This window comes from Malurus melanocephalus, unplaced genomic scaffold (assembly GCF_030028575.1).
Source record: "Malurus melanocephalus ecotype Western Australia unplaced genomic scaffold, MMel_1.1 scaffold_56, whole genome shotgun sequence".
In the NCBI taxonomy this organism is placed as follows: domain Eukaryota; kingdom Metazoa; phylum Chordata; class Aves; order Passeriformes; family Maluridae; genus Malurus; species Malurus melanocephalus.
In genome coordinates, this window is record NW_026623288.1 from 3,051,099 (window position 1) to 3,066,782 (window position 15,684).

The following is a 15,684-nucleotide window of genomic DNA, read 5'->3' on the forward strand; positions in this document are numbered from 1 at the left end:
CGTACTGCTCTATACAGGTGATGTGTATTTGTTTATTGGATACTGTTAAGTAATTTATCTGCTAATGGCTGTTTGTTCTTACCTTCCAGTTATCCCTGTAAACACAGAGCATCCGACATCTCCTTGTTTTATGCACATTTGACAAAAGACATAGGACTGGTGACTAAGCAGGTGGCAGTGATATACAATGAGATTGGTGCTGATTTCAAAAGCTTTCACCTGAGTATGAAACTGAAGTTCTTTAGTTTAAAGTGCAAAATATTAATAGCTTTGTCTTTTTTCCATTAGCTGCAGTTATATACGTTGGTAGAGAGTGGGCAATTCAGCAATGTGCATCTTTCAGCTGTTTAGTTTGGTTTGCTGATGCATATAGTAATAAACTGAACCTGCTGCTACCTCCAAGTCAGGAACTTGTTACCAAAGCTGAAATAAAATAGTAAGTCTCTTCATGTAAACACAAGCCCTTATCTTACTGCTGGCCCTGCAGAAGTCTAAAATGAACATAGCAGCCAATCCCTTGCCCCAAAAAAGCAGAAGAATGGATGCTAAGGCCAAGGAGCTCTCAAAGGAAAGGACTCTCCTACCCTTCCCTACCACCACCCCATCTTGTGTTTRCCAACACTAAATGCTCAGATGTGGGGACATACAGTGGACCATGTTTGTYACAGCAGTGTGYMACTGGTGCTTCTTTGTAAGATCTGGGCTTCTCTCACAGGGTGTAAAGCCAAGACAGGAGATCCCATTCCCTGGCTAAGGTAAAGAGCACCCAGACCTGCTGGTCTTGTGGCAGCTTCAGGGCCCAAAGCTGTGAGATGACCACAGAAAAGTAAAGTGTGTAAAGCAGCTGCACTTGTGACAGCTCTGTTCTCTGTTCAGTCCCTGCAGCTCTGGCCCTGACTGGAGAAGGGTCCTGAACTTAATCAGCTTCAGGCTCAGTATCCCAAAGGGGCTACATTTTACTAAGAGAAAAGTGGTCCAGAGAGGAAGGAACATCTTTTAACTTGAGATCTGCAGCAGGAATTCAAGAGATGTTGGGTTAATTCCCACTACAYCTTCTGTGCCTTAGAGCAGGTAAATCACTTGACCTGTGTTGGATYGGAGTCACTGACCTATAAAAGAAAACATGGTATTATTCTCTCCTGCTTCTTGATGCTTAGACTGTAAGCTCCTTGGGGCAGAGACATTGAGGGGGCTCAAATGTTGGTTGGGGCCTCTAGGTGCTATCCATCACTATATAAACATTAAACTACAGGTAAAAGTCTGTGTTTGTAGCTTTATTATTAAAAAAGGAAAACACTGCTTTGAACATTGGTGCCTTAAAAAAAGTCTTCRGCAACACCTGAACACGATCCAGCTCTGGACACCACTTCAGCTCCTGTTAAGGCTCTTTTCCTGATGTCTGGTATGGTTTTTGTGAAACCTTTTATTCTCATAGACTTTAGGCTGTTTTAGTTAATCTCAACAGGCACCTGGCAGGTTTGAGCTGTTGGGGACACACTGCAACCACTCGAGGGCACCGTGTGGCTTTGGCCCRAGCTGTGACAGCAGCACAGCCAGGTCTGGCCCTGGGCTGCAGGAAAGCTCACCAGGAGTGGGGTCATCACCCTTCCTGGCCCAGTTCACCCCTCCAGGCCCCGTTCGTGTAAGCTGCTGTCAATTGCAACCACAATGATGAGTTAAAAAGTGTATTTTTCTAAAGGAACAGTTTGAATTCTAAAACTGGGATTTAGCAATCAAGGCTGAAGTTACACTCTTCTAATGTTAAAAAGAGTACTGCTTAAGGCAGACTTTCCAGTATCTTTCTTCCCTCTAAAAATCCTATTATAAAGAAGAAAAAGCTTCCTTCAACATCAAATTCACTTCTAAGGTGGGATTTAAACTACTTCACCACTTTGCAGTTCAAGGACAAAAATGGGCACACAGGGCAGTGCAGCAACACTTCTGTACCCTGAACTAGATGTCACACACAAATGTCATGCTGCAGAAGCTCTGAGTCTGTGGYATTTTGTCCTCTGCTGTAAAATTTCTTTCTAGGGACCATTTCCARTAAAGGGTGCAGGAAAGATCTATTTTTAAAAGTAGTTCTAGAACCTGAAAAAAACAACATACTGGTTTTGCAAGCAACAAATGCTCAAGTTTTAAAATCAGATGTTCTGCAATTATTTTCTATGTACTTTGATACCCAGCTGCATTTTTTTTTAGGCAGTTTGCTGCCTGAACTGTGCTGCTGTGCCATCCTTGGGACACACTTGAGGGAGGGCTGTGCCAGGTTCAGGACTCTGATGCTGGGAGCCGCAGTTATGTGTTTTTAACAGATCCTTCCCTTTTAACAGTAAAGTTATTCTTCAGATAACCCACCACTGCTGGGCACACAATACTTTTGCTGCCATGATTACTTCCACTAGAAGCACAAGCTGAAAACTGCACAAGACACTGGAATAATTTAGTCTTTTCAGGTTAGTCTATTGACAGAAAGCAGGGCACTTGCTGTTGGGAGACCGGGGAGTTACTAGCTCAGGGGAGCAGTGCGTGTTCCACATTTAAAATGTAGGGTAAGTATCTAGAACTCCTAGCTCTGGAAAGATGATTAACTCTACCCCTTTGCAGCAGCCAGGTGAGCAGTGCTGGGGACAGCCTCAGCTGAGGTGACAGTAATTGGTCAGTAATTGACCCTGCTGTCCTTCCAAAGGCCTTTCTGCCCCGGGTGTAGATGGGATGGGGGTCRGGGCTGCTCTGCCAACAGCAGCTCCAGTGCCCCCTGAGCTGTCACACTGTAACCATAATGGTGCTTTTAGAAGTTGTAAATTAACCCAGACACAACTTGGTGTGTTTCTTCACCAAAAGGGGATGATGGGGAGAAGTTTCTACTTTCCAGACATGCACAGCAAGCTCAGACGATGTCTTGCTCTCCCCCAAGACAATACTGCTCCACAGCTCTGCATGGACAATCAAGGGTTAATTCTATAGGTAATATATAACTGCTATAAATCTATAACTGCTGCTATAGCCAAAACAGGATGCAGGGATAAAAAAATGCACTAGAGACTATTGAAACCTGGTACCTCTAACAAGGTCACTCTCCCCTGCTGTGAACCCATCACTGTTTTTTTCCAGTACCACTGAGCTCATGGARATGCACAGCCCATGAGAATTGCTCAAAGCATTGCCAAAGACTTCTAAGATGTATTCTAGTGCCCGTCTTCAGATTCAGTCAGGAAGTCTAACGTGCCCTCTGGCTTTGAGGCCTTCCATCCTTCAGATGCAAGAGAGATCTGTCACCCAAAGGCGTTTGAAAAATCAGTGTAAAACTGCGTGTGCCCCAACAAAAAACCCCACCAACCTCCAGTCATTGGCCCATTTCAGATGCAGTCAAAGATATTTTGAAGCACTTACTGTGGCCCTGTCACATGAGCCTGGACAGAGTTTGGATAATTATCACTGTTTGTTCGTGCTGCTGGTAGGGCTCTTTCTGCTGTGACTGAGCAGTCCTTTCCTTTTTTCCCTCCCACTATAGGCTGTACACTCTTTAAAGGGGCCCTGAGAAAGGGGCTGCTTTATTTGAGCAAAAGCCTATTCTTACAGCAAACTTGACCTTTCCAGGGGGTTGTTTCAATGTACTATTTGGGTAACAGGATAAGAATTAATTCAGGCAATTTTAAAAGAAAGGTCCCATCCAACATATTTCAGTGATTACTGTCACCCACCTTTATCTGTGGATGAAAGCAAAGCCTTTTTCTGTAGAAAATTACTGCCCTATCCTTCAAGTCAATAAGCACTACCTTTTGTTGGTATTTTCTGACTTCAGTTGTTTTTACAGGTGGGTACATTAGTTGAAATGATGAAATTCTCTATTTGTATTTGCGTTTCATATACTGAGACCTATTTAACATACCTTTTGCAGTGACACTTTAAAACCAGAGTGTCACTGCAAAAGATACAACAGCAGAACACACTTGTTTCCWTGTACCCTAAAGTCAGGCCCTTCTTTCACAATGAACTTATAAAAATTTCTCACAGGACTAGTCTTTTGGATCATGAGACTTTCACATCCAGTCATGGACAAAGTTATGAACAAAAAATTGCCAGTGTTCTACATTTAAAGCGGAAAAAGTAYTGGGCATTGTTTGGGTTTTTTTCACTACAAAGCTTAATTGTTTRCAGGCACTATGAATCCATGGCAAAGAAAACTTCTGAGCATTTTTCTGTATGTTACCTTCTAAACTAAGTGGAAAGRCAAAGAACACTGGAGAGATGGGCAATCACTGCTCTGAAAGAGTAGGAAAACTTCTGAAAAATTTTCAAGGACACAAGGACACTTTGAGGAGACACAGCCACAGCAGTAGGAAATGCACTTCTGACAGAAAACCCCAAAAGTTTGTTTAAAAATAAAACCCAGACACAGCAGTACATGAACACGTATTTACTGCAAGTAGCTCTATGGAAAGCCAAGTCAGATAAATATAAACACTATACAGAGCTTCAAGCCAGTCTCCCAAAACCGCAAACGCGATGTGTTTTACAAAGAAAACAACAGAACAATATTTACAATGGAAGACAAAGCCAGATCAATCAGCTCAACTTTAAAACAGATCTGTGAAGCAGAAATAGCAAATATAATGAACAGTTTCAACCATATATGTTTTAGTTTGTACAGACAATAACTGTCCAATATCAAATTAAATTTACAGGACAAACATTGTTCTATCATTGGTATTTTTGTACTATACAGCAGCATAAACGGGTAGCTGGAAGGTAGTATATATAGTGATATGTTTTACATCATCTGAAAATGTTCTTCCAGCACAATACTGAATAAATTAGTTGCTGTAAACTAAGAGATTCAAAAAGATTGCATATTTATTATGCCGTACCTATTAGTATTTGTACCACTATACTTGAGGTTACCCATTTACTTATTTATTCAGCATGTATTAAATCAGTGCTGTATATTGTACAATGGCAGCCTCAGGGATCTAATATGAAATAAGTATGTAACAAATTTCTTCAAAACAACCTTTTCCTTTCACATTAAATGTTTAGAACTATCTTCATCCAAATTTTGATTTCTTAGAAAAGATGTAAAGCTTTATAAAAAGCTGTCTACGTATTGCATTATTCATTTATGAGACCAACCAACAGCTATATGGCAAGACAGTATCATGGTCTGTAAGAGTGGTCATGTTTTTAATTCCTGTATGTTTAGCAGCAAGTAATTGTACCAACTGAAACTTCTCTTCCAGAATCAAAAACAGGTCTGTGCTTTAAAACCCTGTAGCAACAATTTTCCCTGTCACTAGACACTGCATAAACTGATTGGTATCATGTATCCTAAAACAAAGAACTCAAACAATCACCTCATATTTTAGTGACATGTATATTTCAATACTAYTCAGCAATGGACCAGGGTACACATCACTGAACAATCCAAGCTGACAGTGTCTAATTTGTTACACACACTGTACCGGCAATCGAAAGGTTGTCTGTTGGAGGTGAGGCAGCCTGGCACATCCGTTGTACAATATACATGTGGAGGATTCCCAGCTGTGTGGTGCAGTACAGCATGAGGATTTGTGTACCACTTTGAAACCCTTTAGCAATCATCAGTGCCTTTTAGAATCCATTGCATGTACCAATGACTAGTGTCATGCTCTTTTAAATTCATAGCAGTGTTAAAAAGCTAAACTCATTTCAACCAAAAAAAAATTCAGTACAAGAGTAAAGCACTTAAATTGTAGAAAAATCAGGGCTTATTTTAAAAATGTCAAATAGTCATTGTTCACATTTCTGTCAGTGGGATAAAGACAATTCACGAGCCAACTTTTTACTTTTTTTCCCTATTATGYCAGAAAGAAAGAACAAAAATAGTCCCAAATTAAAAGTGGGACTTTGGTTGAAAGTAAGATCAATTAGGGTGGTTTCCCTTTAAAAAGCTACAACTGACAAGTCTAATGCAGAAGTCACAAACATTGGATACGACTCCGCAGTTCTCATTCGAATCCATGAACAAAAACCTCATTTTACACAATTCATATTTATAAACAAGAACATAAACAATCTACAAGACAACCAGCCCATTAATCCTACTTTGTACATACCAAAATTCTGAGCAAAAAAAAATTTCCGTTTAAGCTCTGACAGACACTTGATTTAAAAGCCTCTAGCCTATGCTCAAGAAATACCTCTTGTACCATAAAAGCAAAACCTTTGAAAAAAAAACAAAAAAAAGGCAGAAGAGGTCTCTTTTCTTCAGACCCATCCAGTCCCACGGGTTCACCCCTCAAGCTAATGTGCACCTCTCCCTCCCTCCTTCTGCCCMGTTACCTGGAAAAATCCTGAACTGCCAAAATATTTCTAAACAATACATGTTTTAAGCTAACCACTTGTTAATGTACCAGAGAAGTAAAACCCATGTTAAACAGACAATCAGAAACCAGCTTTGACTTCTCAGAATATAAATTTTTCTTAAAAATTAATGAAAGAGGCAGGAAGAAGAAAGGGACATACAGGGATCTCCTATTAGCATTCACACTGCCTCCCAAATAGATATGACATGAAAGACCAAATTCCATCACCAAAGCACAGCTATGAAAAAATCTCAATTCAAATTAATTCAACTGTAGAGAGCTGATGTCTATGAAAAAAAAAAAATTAAAAAGATGTGTGTCTATGTCCGTGCTGGTGGAAATGAAAGTAGCCGGCTGGAGCTGAGCTTTGCTTCCAAAAGCACCACACAGTTTCTGGAGTTACCAGCAGAAAAGTCTTCTCTTTCAACAATGGTTTCCATGGCAATGCAGTCAGTCTAGAAAGGAGGGGGGAAAAAAAAAAAAGTCAGTGACATTTCAAATGCAAGTTATATCGGAAAAAATTGTTTTCCAGGGAGGAAAATACATGGAGCTTATCCACTGCAGGAATGAGAGCTGCTGACTGCAGAACACGGGTCCCTCGSAGAGGGAGGGGACACTCCCAAATGCCARCCCTGCAGAGATCCTGAGGGAAGCAAGAACGATGGAGTCTGAAGCAAGCGCTGAAAAGCTGCTGCAGCCAGACTGACACGTGTACACAGGACAGGAACTGGGGCAGCAGCCAGAGCATCCTGGCAGCCCGTGCTGGGGATGGACCAAAACTGCCATTGCACTGTCCCCCAGTGCACTGCCAAGGCCAGGGGACCCAGGCAGGACCACTCACACACGAGTGACAAGGGCTGTGGCCAACACTGCCACTCACAGCAGGGCTGAGCTGCAACACCAACACTCCCTGCACCTCCAGCTCCAAACAAGGAGCAGCAAATCATCACAGCTGCATGCCCTGTCCTCAGCTTTTCAGGAAAAAAGTTTTATTTAGTATTAATTTAAAACACCTCAGAGTACACTCATCTGTTTTTGAAGGCACCCAATACAAAAGCACAAGGCTACAGCCACTTCCCTTCTTCAGGGGCTTCAAACTGACTGGAAAAGGCAGAAGTCAAAGCACTTGGTAAAATGATGGGCAAAAACCAACATCATGCAGGAAGATACAGATGGGTGACAAGGCAGAAATGACAACAGGAGCGAGTCTGCCCTCAAAGCACACCTCCAGCTCTGCAATTAACCCCACACATGCTGAGGTGAGAGCAACTCGGGAGCTTCCCAACATAGAAAAAAGTGATGAAGGACATGCAAATGCTTTCTGCAGTTGTGTGAACACAATTGAGGAACACAAAAGAAGTCACTTTTCAGCTCCCTACAAAACCCCTTCTGCTCCCAGCTGAGCCAATGTGAGCTCTAATTTTCAGTCTGYAGGGCTACTGCCAATCAAAACAGTGGATCTCTCTGTCTCCCAGACTGTCCACTGTTCCACCATCCTCTTCACCATTTTTGTCCTCTCAGCCAAGACTGAGGGCACTGTCCTCTGCCAGTCAGGTGGCTGTGCTCACCTTCTCTCCAAGTTTGAGGTGTGTGCCTGCAGAATGTTTCCTTGCAGTACAGTGAAGAAGGAAACAGCCAGCTGCTCTCATTGAGAAACGAGTGCAAGAGACTTTGTCTTCAGGAAACAACAAATACAGAAATGTCAGCTACTTTTTCYCTCAAAGCCACACAGTGCCAGCTCTCTCCCTGCTCTGGGAGCTGCCTGAGAAGAGCTGCAATACGAGAACAATTCATTACACAGCACAGCAATGGCAGCACAGGCCCCTGGTACCGAGGAGGGGTTTCAGAGTTTAATCCTGCCCATGCTCTTCTGGTGGGTCCCAAGGAAATCAGTTACATCTCCTTGCTAAAGAACTCACAGTTCTTCCTTGCCTCTACCCCAGGGATACGCTAAAGAAAAGGTAACCACGGAAAGAACAAGCATTATGTGTAATAGTGCAAACCTGTATGTTTACTTACAAACCAATCATGAGGTATGCACACACAAACTCCACCCTGTGCTAAAGAACTTCTGATTTCTGTCTAGCTAAAAGTACCGTGTCTTAAAAAAAAAAAACCAACCAACCCAAAGCTCAGTTGAGCAGCCCTGCCCATTCCAGCCCTCAGCAAAGGCTGCCCATGGCCCAGGGACAGAGGCAAAACTGATGACAGAACTGGCAGCAGTGTGGAAGTACAGAGGGGTCCTTTCCCCTCCAGGAGAAACTCCCTTTTAATCCTACCCAGCTCTCACCAAAGTCCAGGCTGCTGTGTTTAGTTCCACAAATACTCAGAGACTTCAAAAATACAGCAACTTAGTTTTCCTCAATTAAAGGAAGAAATGGCCAAAATAAACCCACAACTTGAGAATCTCTATTTGTGTTATTTCACAGACATCATAAGATCACTACAAAAAGCTATTGCTTGGTACACACAGAGCATGATGTGGTCAGCAATGGCTTTGTTTTCACAAAAGCCAACTGAAGCTATTATTTTTGAAATCATTTTCCTCTTTAGAAAAATATTGTTTTGTTGCAAGACCAAAGGATAAAAATATGCACCACAGCTTACAATGAATCACACCTCAACAATGCATACCAGTCAAACATTAAAACACTTAAAGCTTCTATATTAAACTTATATTCAATAAAAATTAACTTTACCAGCATCCCCCCACCCTTTCCTTGCTGTGGACCTGTAAGCTCACATAAAAGGAACTTCAAAAACTGTCTCTGCTTTTGTCAGGGTATTTTTCCTCCACGCCTTACACACCAGGCACACCTGAAAGCTGTTCGACAAGTTATTCTAATCTCTYCAAGCACATCCCCAAAACATTTTGAAGAGCAAAGGCCCAGTTGCTTGAATCAGACAACCCCATATGGCAGAACTCAGTATTTATACCTAAAACATTTTGAAAATTCTCATAAACTAATGCAAAATTATGTTTAAGATATTTGGAGGGGAAAGGTTTAAGAGCAAAAAAAACCCCAGYCTGCTTAAGTCCTAAGTTTAATTCTCTGAACCAGCCTGGTGTACTCAGGCAGCAGCATGACAACCAATTCTAAARCGAGAGCRCAAGCAGAACCCCAAACAGCAGAGATTAATTTATAGGAAACCAGAAGAAAGCCTGGGACCTCCCTGCAGCATCCTCTGTTCCCAAACTCTGCACTTTCTAAACGAGAGCTCATTAATTTGCTGCCCCTGTGATTACAAACTACACTTCAACACGTTTCTTCTTCATTTTTAAAGTAAGACAGAATTGTGTGACCTGTAAATAAACATAAGGGAGTTTCACATAAACATTGCCTAGAAGCTGATGTCAGTCTCATAAAGCCTTGAGTCTTTCATGCATGGAGCTATTGGTTGTCACCACTTCTCTAATCCCCTTATTAAAACTGGAAACTGCAGTATTGCAGTTGGAGCAGTACAACTGGCTGGTGACCTCAGTCATCAGGTTTTTTTTTGGGATAAAAGTATCAAGCATTTATAGATATATGTGTGTGTGTGTGTGTGTGTGTGTGTGTGTGTGTGTGGACACATATACCAGCCTCAGATAGAAAAAGCAAAGAGCAACTTGTGAAATTTGACCACATAAAAGAAAATAATTTCATCTGAAATCTAAGAGGAGACTGAAGTCTTGCGAGATCACTGCTGCAAAGTGCTGCAGTCACCAACATTCCCGAGGGCTGTCCTCAGGAGCCCATTCCTGCTGCAGCAGGATCGCAGCCAAAGGCCTGCAGGTCACCCAGCACAACCTCCAGGCATCCATCCCATGGCACAACAGTGGGGTCTGCAGCCCAGGCCGAGGCAGCTGTGCAGCCACAGTCATGAGCCCTGACACTGATTCCTGAATTCCCCACACATCCCTGGAGCTGTGCTGGGTCACAGCACCCCCCTCACTGAGTCTCAGGTCAGTGCTGCCACTGCCCACCGGGAGAGAGCAGGACCTTGGGGTCACCTTGGCACCAGGGTGGTTTAGCAAGACGCTCCTACACCACGAGAGTTGTTCATCAAAAGAGGTCCAAAATGGGTTAAATGTGAGAACATGAAATATTGTTGTAAAGGCCAGTGTCTGTTGTGCTGCTGCTACCTGGATTGCCACCGCTGCGGCCCCTCAGCAGAAGCATCCTTTGGCAGGGACGTGGCCTGATTTATAGAGGTTGCAAGAGCACTGATAAATTAAGCTCCTTGGTGGCTCTTCTCTCCCATACCTGATCTGCTTCCATTTTTTCATTAACCAGTTGATGAAGAAAACCTAATGAAGCCATGCAGTGCTTGAAGAAAACAGCAGCRCTTCTCTGAAACTRAATCTTCTTATATCAGTCTYATWATGTAAGATTCAYCAGACATCAATTTTCTGTGTTAATACTACARATATGAGAATTGCTGATCAACAATAAAAACCAGATTAGCACTTCATACCAGATCCCATACGAATGGATTTAACTCAGAACTGACTGAATAGTAAAGGAAGCTGTCAGAAAAAGGGATGAAGAAGTTCTTCTGTAAGATAAACAAATWATGACATGTGAACTAGCAGAGACAAGAGGTACAACGCTCACAGAGTAACCCAACATTCCCCCRAAGTTCTCAAACATAAATGCCACCAAATAAAACTTGGTGGCCAAATCAGACAGAACTTTCACTTGCAGTGTAAACACACAGCTGTTCCTGGACTGTACTGTCACAAGCTCTTCCAAGAAAATCTACTCAGTCAAAAAAAAAAAAAAAATTAAAAAAAAAAAAATCTGATAACTGATCATGACAACAAACAAGCAGCAAAAAACACCACTGCAAAAAAACCTTTCAAGGCAGCCCAGAAATATACTACTCTAGGTAGTTTTCATTGCATTGCACCTTACACTGGGCTCCAAACTTCATTAACAGATTTTGCACAAATGCTTCAGCCATTATTCAAAATTTACCTCTACTGCTTCAGACTATTGACAATACAAATTCAACTTCTAATCAGTATTTGATAAGGAAAACGAGTCTAGAAAGCATCCAAAAAATTTCAGAGTTCACCTCTCAAAATATACAAGCAAAGTTTGGAAAACTGAAGCAATGTTCTCTTCATTACACAATTAAATTTCAATTCATCAGTTTAGCATGGRATCAGGTTTATAAAACTACATGCAGTAGTCTGAATTTTGCTGAGGAACAGAGGAAAAACAAAACAAGGGCAGAAGAGAAAAACTAAGGGGCAAATATTTAAAACAGGATGGCAGCATGCTGTTGCTCAATTTAAAATTAAGGAATACACTGAGAAAGCAGACCACAAGTTTTCTACGCAAAATCACATAGTTTTACAAAAATTAGGGGCAGAGAGATAAATCAGTTTTAATTCATTAGATGCAAACCCAGTGTGTTCCACTTGAAAATGTATCAGATGAGAATAGAGCCAATTTACACTTCATTTCCTGCATCTGAATTATCAAGGCCATACAAGTTAGGACACTTTCAAACATACTGAGACGCTTTAAGAACACAGCAGACATACCCTAATTCTCTCAAAGAAATACATCCTAAATAATACCTGTTTTTGCAGGAAAGACTTTCACTGACATAATTCTACAACCGATTCCTAAAAGGATAAAAGCTTTTCTTACAGAAGATATTAATTTAAGRTAATTAAATTATTAAAATCTCCATGTCAAAGACTAAGACAGCTTAATGCTTTCTGGAGAACATTGCTGAAGTTCTCCATTTCCTGAACTTCAGGTTAGGGGGAAATCAGAATTAATCTGATTTAYGCAGATCAAAAGCAGCAGAGCAGCCCTAGACTTTTTTTTGTGCACATGGCCACACAATATTCCTGTTGTTCAGGAAAGCACTAAACCCAGCACAACCTCAGGACACAATGTGGCATCCAAAAGCATTTTGTTTGTGGCTGGGCCTGGGCAGGAGCACAGCAGCAAGTTCCACATGGAGCCTCCCCATGGCAGGYAGGCCAGGGAGCAGTCATTTCCCCAAATACATTCTTCACAAATTAGTGAGATGATTTTTTTTCTCCAAATCTTACCAAATACAGTTACTGTTCCATGTCATTGTCCTATTTGAGTCCTTATTTTAATGGCACAGCATTAAACCTTGCTAGAGACGAGCAACATTACTTGAGAAAAGCTGAATTTCTTAATTTGCACCCAGCAGACATTGAGTGTACAAATCAAAACACAACCCACTTGCTGCATCCCTCACATGTGCATTTGCAGCATCTGGGTGTCCCAAACAAGGCCCTGACACAGAGACATCCTGATTTGGCAAGGTGTTCAGCTACCTGCTGACCACCAAGCACATATTCCACGTACTTTCTACAGCCAACAACAGCCTAATGGTGCTCRAAATCAGCTACTTAATGTATGTCATACCTATAATTTCCAGAAGCCAAAAAAAGCAATATTTGGTTTAAAAAAAACCCCATTGCATGACCCACTTTTCACTGGATAAACTATTTAAACACAGCAACTGGTAACAATGTCCCAGTGAATTAGACTTCTCTTCAAGCTGTTATTTCTAAAATTTACAAGGCCAAGTTGTTGTTACAAATAAACTTCACGTACAATTGTTCCTTCAAAACAGGGGCTTTATATTATTACTGCTCAGCAATGTCATGAGCTAGAAACTTGTCCCATGCTTAAAGATAATTTTTATTCACTTTGCAGAAATGCCTTATCTTTTGCAACAGCGGCTTTTTTTCCTGCTTGAATAAACAGCAGGGTTGTTTCTAGGAAGGCCTTATGCRCACTTTCTAATGTCATCTCTTTTACTGATACTATTCCTAGAATTAGTAAACTTGCGTGCAGTTTTGGCACAGCTCTAACACCAACTCAAATTGCACTGGACAGCTTGACAAGAAGTTGTTGGGGGTTTGAGTTTGCTTGTTTGGAGGCTTWAAACTAAATTTCTTTTACAATATAGCTAAACACTAAAAATTAACCTGTCTCCACCTCAAAACATGTTCAAATTTTCAGATTTTCATGCTGCAGAAGAATGAAAAAAAGGTTCTGCTTTTGAGAAAGCATTTTCACAGCAAGTGTGTGAGTTACTGCACCTGACCTCCCGAACCACAGAAAATATGGGTAAATTTTAGCCAAAAAAAACAAAGTTGTTTGTGTGGCTTCTGAGAATACCACCTGCTGCAGTTCACTCTGCTCCTGTGACAAAGGTCAGGAGCCCTCAGTGCCAATAGGGAGGAATATTTCCTGTCTGTGCTCTTGCTGCAAGTGGGCATTAGGAACTGTTTGGAAACAAACAGGAAGGAAAACAGCCACAGCCAACACCTCTGCACRTACAGCCCTGCTTCCTGCATCCAGAAAGGACTTGGAAAGTTTAAGTAGTGAAGAAAAACTCCTGCAAAGTGTGACACRGCATCTCAGTGAGGAACAGAATGGTAACAAGAAGAGAAGTATTGGGAYATAACAGGAAATTTTAAAAGACCAGATTATACCACAGGTCCACACTATACATGGCACAACATGTGGACAAGTGTATGGCAGAGGAAGGCACAGCATCTACACAATCCTAAGCAGCCTGGAGAAAAAAGATAACGAATCTTATCTCTTCCACTACACAAACCAGGGGCTGCCAAACAAGGCTGGTACAGAGCAGGGTCCAAAACRGACAGAGGTCTGCATGCAGCATGTCCTGACGGATCGCAGGCTTCTGTGGATACAAGGACCTTACACAGGATCAAAGGGAGATTGGAAAAGTACTTGGATCAAAGATCCATAAAGGATTATAAAACAGACAACTACATCAGGCTCAAGCAATCCCCCAAGCTGGAAAAAAAAAAAAAAAAAAAAGAAAATCAGAGGCTGGGTGTATGTTTGTGGGAAGTATTATACACGCCTGCCCTGCTCTTCCTCTGCTGGGTGGTGTCTGCTTGCAGGCACAAGTCTGGGGCTTGAGTGAGCCAAACTATTCTTATGAACACAACCAAGAGAAAGGGCAGTGTCACTCATGACTAATGAAACAGCTCCCCACCTTTCAAACCACCTTTCCCGAGACTTCCTTTTTACATGAAGTTTCATCTGTTGTAATTCATCCCTTCCCTCTTCTCAACCACTTCAGACAACACCACCTGCAAGCATTCAGCACTACCTTCTTTCACCTCTATTGCCTCAAATAATTGTCAAAGGCAGAAAGTTACTAAACAGCCACATACATAGTTACATTTTCAGCTCATGTGTGYCTGCATAGAAAAAKAAATGGTTTCCCCATCAGCCACGCTGCTATCGCACACAGCAGCAGCTTGCATCMATTTTTTACATTTCCTGATTATTACATTACTGGCTCTTCATTAACATTAGGACACCCTACCTCATGCAGGGGAGGAAGAAGAAAGATTCAGATTGGACTGCATGTGTGAAGCAACTTCTTCTGAAATCACAGCACAAGCCCAAGAGCCAAGGATCGCACCTTCAGCTTCCAGGAGCAGTTAGGGAGCTCACAAGGACAGAGTTAAATTGAGTCTACACACAGACAAGGTTTAATCAATAGTGTGCAACTCTTGTTTAATGCCTACCTTGTGGAACATGCCAACACTAATATTTCAATCACTCATACTTTCAACAGTGAAGCAAGCCTCACTGTTGCCACCACTTCCAGACTTACCTACAACCACTGCAGCATCTGTTCAACCTGATCTACAGACACAGAAATAAAGTAACTTTCCCCTGTGGAAGTGATGGTGCTGAACTCCAGCCTGCAGCAGTAACGAGCAGGTCCCATGCAGACCTCCCCACCTAGAGATGGGTTTCAAATGCTCTGGTGCACTGGTTACAAATCCTAAAGGTGACCATCTCCCAGCCTCCGCTGTGCCTCCTCTCCAATGCTAGAAGACTGCCTGAAAACTAGAGATGCCACCTAAAAAAGTAAGAATGAACCAGTAGTAATGCCAAGGCAGTTCCACCAGCTTGGCTACTTCTGCAGCAAAGTCTAACCAAGAACAGAGGCCCCAGTCCATGTGACATTAACAGCCACGGGATGCTGCACAGGGTGATCCTGTGCTCTRGTATGCATTCCTGCACACCTGCTCATACCAAATCTACCAGCCACATGTCTGCAGGAAAATTAACTTACAGAAAGGAAAAAGAAATAAAACCAGAAAAAAATTATCACATTCCACATCTAAAAGGGAGAAGTAAACACTGGGACATGCTCCTAACTCGGAGATACATGTTGGCCCACATTCCTCTTACCAAGATTAATATCCTGGCCAGTGTTCTGACATTTACCTCATCCTTTTCAAGTCATTGAAACCATTACAACCACTGTATTTATAGCTCACTACCTTCCCTTGCTC

At 41.9% G+C, this 15,684-nt stretch overlaps 1 protein-coding gene across 1 annotated transcript in view; it reads right to left on the reverse strand.

Moving 5' to 3' along the window:
- Nucleotides 1–4,386: 4,386 nt before the first annotated feature.
- LOC130573325 (insulin receptor substrate 2-A-like) overlaps nt 4,387–15,684 on the reverse strand; it is a 22,160-nt gene continuing 10,862 nt past the window's right edge. Inside the window, exon 2 of the mRNA XM_057365685.1 lies at nt 4,387–6,799. Coding sequence (XP_057221668.1) covers nt 6,795–6,799 — 5 coding nt within the window. The 3' untranslated portion in view covers nt 4,387–6,794. The remainder of the gene's footprint in view (nt 6,800–15,684) is intronic.